The following is an 8,437-nucleotide window of genomic DNA, read 5'->3' as shown; positions in this document are numbered from 1 at the left end:
AATCGAAAACAGCATAACGCGTGCTGCAAAACGAGCGAGAGAGAAACGGACGGAACACAATAAGTGCGTGCGAGCGTGCGTGCGCCGCGGTGGGCGGGCAGGGTGGATGGGTGGGTGAGAGGCACCACCGTAAACAAAAACGAGCGACGCGCGTGAGCGAAATATTGTCGAAAAGTTATAACACATGATATATCATATACACGTTCATAACGAAAACCTTCGCGCGCGCGATTCGATCTCTCTAGAGCGGCGGCGGCGGGCAGCCGAAGGCCACCGGTCGCCGCCGCCGCCGCCGCCAATACGACGCATAGCACTACAACAGCATATAAGGTCGAACGCAGTGTTGCAACGTGTATGGCGCTGCAACACCGTGACGTTCCCGCAACCCGCCCGGCCCATCCCCGCCGGCGGCGATACCGCCGCGGCCGACACAGCAATACGTAACTGAACGAAGTACAACAGCGATGCAAAAACGTCAGCGCAAAACTTCGCGACTCGTCAGTTTGACCTACTGCATTATGCCATTTTCGCCTTCCGGTCCGCTGCTGCTGCTGCCGTTCTGCGAGTGTGCGTCTCGCGCGCGTGTGTGTGAATGAATGTGAGTGCGCGCATGTTTATGTGTGAGTGTGTATGTGTGTGTGTGTGTGTGTGTGTGTGTGTGTAAAAGCGAGTGTGTTTTTTTTTTTTTTTCTATCCCCCAATTACACAACTTTGCAATTTTTTTTCACCACTCACGTCCGCGGCGTTAAATAATTTACTTGCAACAAATTTTTCGCGAACGCCACTCGCGGAGAGAGCAACTCTGCTCCAAGGTAATAAAACAACAACAACATACTCACTATAGATCGCCTTTTCCACGTCCGTTTTGAAGCTATTCGCGAATTTTTTTTATCATTTTCATTTTTTTTTTTTTTAATTTGTTTTTTATTATTGTTTTATCAATTTTTTATTATTATTTTTTAATCGTTGACACATTACCATTTCGTTTGTGTGTGTGTGTGTGTGTGCAAAATAATATTTTAATCACTGCTACGACTCTTGATGTGACGGGTCTACCTAAAAATAATATAACGAAACGTTTGGAAATCGGACATTTCTCACCCCCGTCTCTGGTAATCACCATCCACCCACCCACCCACTGGCCGCCGACGTCGCCGCGCGCCGACGACGACGTCGTCGTTGTCGACGGACGACGAACCGTCAACCGCGTGCAAATCGCTCGCCGCCGCTTCAATTCGCTTCCGTTCGCAGACGCTGGCGCCCCTCACTGGCTCATTGGGCTCGCGACTTCGACCAGATAACTCGCACCGCTCGACTGCTGTGGTAGTAGGTGGTTGCTGCTGCACACTCGCACACACACGACGACGACACAGTTTCACGGTCATCCGTGCGCTATGCAAATCTTTGCAATTGCACTGTACCGAATATTACGACCAGCAGCTGATGTCGTCGTCTATAACTGATATCATTTCGCGCGGTCATTGTGACATACGCCGTTCAAATTGAAATTCGAGTCAAAAACTTTCCCTCGAACTTCACCCCCAGTCTCTTATCAAATCGCCTCCGTGAGGTGAAAATTTAACACTCAATACTCTATGTCTGTGATAATAAAATATTGTCTCTTTATGTGTTTGTTGCGCAGACCTGAAAACGCAACAACCGGGGGCCACCTCGATGCCATGAACGTATGACGGAATCGTCTATGCCACAGCCTGCTGATCGGTAAGTCTGCACATTTATTTTTTAGTTATATGTACAGATATAGTGTGTAGGTAGTCAATGACTTTTATCCTCAATAGTATTACAATTTATTTTTCCAGTCCTAGAAATTGCCCAGCTACCTACCTTCTAGGTGTATAACTATTATTTGCCATGAGATTTTAGATTTTCCTTTGATTAAGTAGGTAGGTAATACATAGATACATTCAAGTGCAGATGGGTCTAATTTTTCAAGCCTGGAAAATTATTTTAGATATGCCAAGAAGGCTTGACCTAAAAAACATTCTTTTTTTTGTTGTCAAAAAATACCTTGGTTTTAAATTTAATAAAAATAAAGTAAAAGTTAGAATCAAGAATAGTGTAATTTTAAAACAATTCTGAGCATATATATAATATTGTTTATAATCAGAATATTATACTCATACATTTATAGATAAATTGTGTGTACAATACATATTTTTAAATGTGGGTTATTATTTAATTAGATAAAATATAGTAAATTTAAAAATAATTATATCATCAAAATACCTATTTAAAAAAGTATGATTATCTTAAAAAAATCAGCCAAGCTAAACTATTGGGAAATCTTCTGTTTAATTTATACTGATCCATGAATTTACTCCAATTAATCAACTTATTCACTAAGGTAGCATAGGTAGTCTATAATAATATTTTTACAGTTACAGTACAACTCATTTTTTCTTTTTATGTACACCATTCTTTATAAAAATTAATTTTACAAATAATACACCTAATAAATAGGTAATTCATTATTCAGTTTGCTTAGATAGTCTAGGAGATCGTTAGTATTTAATATTAACATTTTATGTTTACTATTTGTATCGGATATATTCATATTATCATTGACCGATACATACTCTTAACTTATCTATAATTAGTTTATTTTGACATTAATTTTATGCATTAGGTTCTTAAAACTATATTAATATTAGTTTATTAGTTGCTAGTTGACTTATATAGTAATATAGTTATTGATCTTTGTTAAATTATCAATAAAATAACAATTAATTATTTTTATCAATAATACATAACGTCTCAGGTATCTATAATACTAATTCATTAATTATAAAATTTGGATGGTTTTAAATTGTTTATTACATTATTAGTATTCAGTTATGACTAATTATAATGTCAATAATTAATAATTATCTATAAAATTTTTGTAAGTACCTACATTAATTTCTGATCATCATATACTTATGTTAAATTGATAATAGCCAATACATTCTTAAATTTTCATTAAATCTTTATCATTACAAAAATCCTACAAATTTTTACAATAATATAATGACTAAAAAAATGTTTTTTTTATGCTTTGTTAAACTTCTATCATATAGACAACAATAGTTACAAAACTTTTTATTGAATAAAAATATGTATAGCAGATCTCATCTCCATAACATCTATATTCTTTAAGTACCTAACTAATAGAATTATAAACATACATTTAGTAAATATAGCCAAAACAGGTCAATGTTATTCACAAATATGATAATTTACATCTTGCATTCAATAATACATTTCAACTATGATTTTAATCGGCTACTACTTCTATCTGTTGAAATGTATTAAGGTATATGTAAATATGTTCCCAATTTATTTAACTTGTTTTGTGTTTGTTATTGTTAAATTTTCTGTCATGTATCAAATAAAATTTTCTATGTTGAAAATTAGTCTTAATATTGATACTGTATTCTTGTATTAGTAGCATGATTAGATTTTATTTTTTTTACATTGAGTTAATTACTTATCCTAGTTATACAATTTATATTGTTATACATAGTATTTATAAATAAGTACATTAAATGTAAATAATTCACTTAGTATGAAAGGTCCACAAAATATTAAATACCATATTTTTTACCAATATATTATTATCTATTTTATTGACACCATAAACAGTCATTAATTAAAAAGTTAATGATGCAAAATGTTTTTTTTTTATTTATTTTAGTATGCCTAATTTTGATGTTAATTTAAATATAAAAACTAAAAATGAAACAATTGTATACATTAATTATTATTATTTAAAATCTATAAATGTTTCTGTAAAATAATAAAACAACATTTCCAACAAAACATCACATATAAACATTATTTAATTTTTTACTATGCTTTTGTAACAATCAAACCAGACGTAATCTGATAGAATAAATCACAGACAAAAATATACATCTGTAAATAATTTTTTGCTTGTATGAATAATTTTAATAATAGGTACCTATAATATATATGTATATTTATTTAAGTTTAAATATATTTTCTCAAATTATTCTTGATAAATTTCTTTAAGAATAATTTATATGAAAGTTTTTAATATCTACACATTTCTTAAAAGTATAGGTCAGAGTAGGTAGATACAAACAAATTATTTTTATTATTTTTATAAATAATTTTAATTTTCATAATTTAATAATTTTAATTATGAGTTTTGATTAACTAATTGTACATTATACAGCAACATGTATATAACAACAATATTTTTATAAAAAATTTCATGATTGTATGGTATTTATTAGATATTATAGATTTTATATGTTTTAATTATCTGTTATCAATCTTATCGTTATTTAAAATTGAATAAATGTCTCAAGAGCTTTTTATAACTGTTGATTGAAATTTGACATAAAATTGGAAATTAATAAAATACATTCCTTCAATGATCTACTTTGTGGTATACCAATTACTAAACATAATTACTGTGAATGTAATACCTAATTTAGATGGTTGGTATCATGGCGGATAATAGTAGTCTGTAGGATATAGGTATACAAGTTCTTAATATTTGTATATAAGTACTTAGAAATTATATCATATTTTATTGTAACAAATTCAACATTTAATGGTACCTCTTATCTTAGATTTAATGTTCATGCAATACTCAATTGGTTGCTTAAACTAAAATTTCTGTTATTTTATTACTTTTTATATGATATATGGTTACTTGTAGGTACCTATATTTCATTTATTTTATTTTTTTGTACCTATTTATAATATATAAACTATAGAAATTCAGTGAATAAATTAGCTCTACATTAATTATTTTCAGTATACATAGGTATATTGACAAATAAATAATTGTATAAAGTTTTTTAATTTCTAAATTTCAATACTATCTATATTCATTTTATATTTATACTGCATTGAACAAAGTGAAATGAGTGTTTATCCTATTATTTTTTTTCATCTTAGTTTTCAAGATATTACTTAAAATATATTTAAAACAAATACTAAGTTAAAATTATACTTCATACTAAAATATAATATTGTCTAATTTATATTTCTAAAATTTTTTTCTAATTATAGAGATAAAATAACATCTTATTTATTATTTTGCTTGTATTGACTAAAAAACAAGTTATGGTTATTCAATAAAATTAATAATTGTTCACCCTTTTTATTATTATTTATTTTTTAATTATTTTAAAAATATAAGACAAATTATACAATCAATATTTAGGTACTAATTAAACTATAACTAATGTACTAAAACTTAAAATTAACTAAACCTATGTTATTAAATTTTTGACAGTACATTCAAAAAATGTTTATTTTTAACTTATTTATAATTTTTAAAAATAAATTGATTGAATCTTATCCTTATTTCATTATCATACATATCTAGTCATTTAAAAGTTCTACTGCTGGTAATTCATCTTATATTACCTACATATGAAATTTTATAGTTCAATACAAAAAAATTATTTTTTTATTTTTATAGGGTCACTGTTATGTCTTTTTAAATATTGTTACAACAACAATCTGGAATGGACCCTCAGCAACAGTTCTGTCTTAAGTGGAATAGTTTTAGTAGCAACCTTGTAACTGCATTTGATAATCTTTTCAAATCAGAAAGTTTAACAGATGTATCTCTGTTTTGTGAAGGTAATATAAAATATATTATGTATTATACAATTACAGTAGAACTGCAATAATCCAGTGATTGCTATAATGTGATGACACATAAATTTATTAAGAACATATGTTTTTCCGTCATAATAACACATAACATACTAAAATAAACATTTCACAGTTTCAATATTTTTTTTTTTTTTTAGAATTATAGGCCATTTAGGCCCTTTGCTATCAATACTAGATTCTTCTATTCTTCTCTATTATACATTTTCATATTACAGTAAATTGATTTATTAAAAAGAAGTTGAACATTATCTATATTTTCTTCTCTCTAATATTAAAGCTAACAATACAAAATTGGAATTGCTGAAAGTATGTTTGTATTGTTTTGTTAGTAATATAAAGACAGTAAAAAATTTTAATCATTGGTATACCTTTGAAAAATCTTTAATATATCCAAACTATCAAAGTTCTGCTGTAATATAATTGAAGTATTTAATACATTACTTATTAAAATCTATAACAAATAATTATTAAGTAAATATCTATCTTATTATATCAGGTAAAACTTTCAAAGCTCACAAACTAATTCTGGCAGCATGCAGTAAACATTTTCAAGAAATATTTGAAGCTACTCCACTAGGATCAAGTTTAATTGTCATACTTGATGGAACATCGTCAACAAATATGGCATCGTTACTTGAGTTCATGTACCGTGGCGAAGTACAAATATCTCAAGAAAGGCTCTCTAGTTTTTTGAAGACAGCAGACAATTTACAGGTAAAATTTATTATCTTATTTTCAAATTTCATAAGATTTTCATATTTTCGTATCATTGTTAATATAATGCTATATCAAAATTGATTAATTTTTATGAATATAAATTAATTCATATTAATTCAATATTTTTATGAAAATTTTACCTATATATGAGTAAAAAATAAAAACAAAACAAATATTATTGACAAATTGTTTGATATTATTGATATTGAAGTTTTGTAATACAATATAAAAATATATTCTGAAATGTTAATTAGGTAAAAGGCCTGTCATTTGAATATGACAAATTGTCACTCACGAGTCAGCGTGAACAAGGTAATAATGAAAACAAATCAGCGAATGATTCTCCAAGACCAAAACAAAATGGATCCGCAGAAGCTCAACTTCCCTCTACCTCATTTAGTCCACTCCCTTATATAACATGCCATTATCGTCAAACAACTGTACATTCTGAACAGCATCCATCATCACCTGATCCCCAAAGAAATAATAAACGAGCGCACCATAACAATCCCAACACAACACCAGTTTCCGATACATTGGGCGTTCGAGCATCTGTCTTAAGAGATGGTTCCAGACCAGAACGTGAATCTCCTCTTTCTTTGACCTATTCTTCTCATTCATCAGCGCATTTGGAAAATTCTCATCAGCCCCAAACAAATAGTTCTGGTCCTGTAGACGCTACTACTTCATCACATCATTACCGTAATGTGGCTTCTAATAATTGTGGAGAAGGTAAATTATTTTTTACTACAATAGTACTAAACATACTTTATCATTGATACTATACTATTAATTCGTGTTAATATTTAAAAAAAAAAAACAGATCTGCGAATTAAATCTGAACCTGCAACAACAGCACCAAATTCTGGGGAATTTCCACAAAATACAAATACAACCAATGAATGGAAAACACCAGATAATGGGACAACGCCACCATCTCCATCAAATCACTCGTGGAAGATGGACACATCTCATAAAAACGTTGTTTCAACTCTAACCCCTGATGGTAATGTATACTGCTTTACAACAATTACTTTTCTACTAAATTATGAATAATGACATGTTTATTTTTTTTATGATTACTGTTATTTTAATGTAAATGGATAATCTATTGTACATTCACTCTCTTGAATATTAAAATATAGTGTGTGATAACTTAGTTTAACCAGTATACCACTATTAGTAAGAATATCTAGTACAATGTATTGATTTTTTTAAAGAGCTGATAAGAAATTAAATACAGTTAACAATGTTTTTAAGAAAAATACTTTTTGTTACTTTTACATAAAAACTATTTAACTATAACTAATTTTTTGTTTCATAGGTAAAAAATTACAATGTCCTTATTGTGAACGATTATATGGTTATGAAACAAATCTTAGAGCTCATATAAGACAGAGGCATCAAGGAATTCGAGTACCGTGTCCTTTTTGTGCTCGAACATTTACACGGAATAATACAGTGAGACGGCACATCGCCAGAGAACACAAAACAGAAATTGCAGTGAAATCAAATCCAACATTTCCACAAACTGCAAATCACAATCAATAACTATTAACAAATCTACCTCTTTCCCAAATATTTTACCCTCCCCAACACTTTATATGTTTATCTACCTCTCCTTAAGCATTAATCATACCACCAGTTGAATATAAAATAGTCTGGTACATAAGCAAACTGCAGACTAACTGCCTTTAAAGTACAAATGTAAACCATAAACACTTCTGCAACTATTAAGACTGATGAAGGTGGTGTTAGTTTTTAGGTGAAAATACATTTTTATGACACCGCCTTCAATGTGAAACTTACCTCAATGATTTTTACACGTTATATATTCATATATAACTTATAATATATTATTTATAATATTAAAAATGTTAATGTTGATTCTGTGGATTGCTTATGTCTCCATAAGTTATAGTAATACGCTGTTAGTTAAGTCATTAAGCAGCTCTCTTATCATTTATTGTGTATTGATAAAAAAAAAAGTGGCTTTGAATGGTACATTTTAATATAATTTGTATTCATTTTTATAAGTAATTGAATTCGGTTTTTGTTG

The 8,437-nt window shown here is 29.4% G+C and overlaps 1 protein-coding gene across 2 annotated transcripts; it reads left to right on the top strand.

Moving 5' to 3' along the window:
- Positions 1–686: 686 nt before the first annotated feature.
- Positions 687–8,203, top strand: LOC112591750 (zinc finger protein chinmo). 2 transcript variants are annotated; one of them, XM_025335669.1, is made up of 7 exons: positions 687–812; positions 1,643–1,722; positions 5,462–5,625; positions 6,158–6,375; positions 6,633–7,110; positions 7,202–7,384; positions 7,703–8,203. In XM_025335669.1, exons 3-7 carry the CDS (start codon positions 5,508–5,510, stop codon positions 7,927–7,929), a joined length of 1,224 nt encoding a protein of 407 aa, XP_025191454.1. In that variant the 5' UTR covers positions 687–812; positions 1,643–1,722; positions 5,462–5,507; the 3' UTR covers positions 7,930–8,203. The 2 variants fall into 2 exon arrangements, with proteins under 2 accessions (XP_025191454.1, XP_025191455.1); XM_025335670.1 differs by lacking the exon at positions 687–812 and adding an exon at positions 966–1,570.
- Positions 8,204–8,437: the final 234 nt, after the last annotated feature.

The sequence above is a fragment of the Melanaphis sacchari genome, unplaced genomic scaffold (assembly GCF_002803265.2).
Source record: "Melanaphis sacchari strain LSU unplaced genomic scaffold, SCAv2.0 Contig142_pilon_pilon, whole genome shotgun sequence".
Taxonomy (NCBI): domain Eukaryota; kingdom Metazoa; phylum Arthropoda; class Insecta; order Hemiptera; family Aphididae; genus Melanaphis; species Melanaphis sacchari.
The sequence above is the reverse complement of the archived record's forward strand: the minus strand, read 5'-3'. Positions and strand labels throughout refer to the sequence as shown.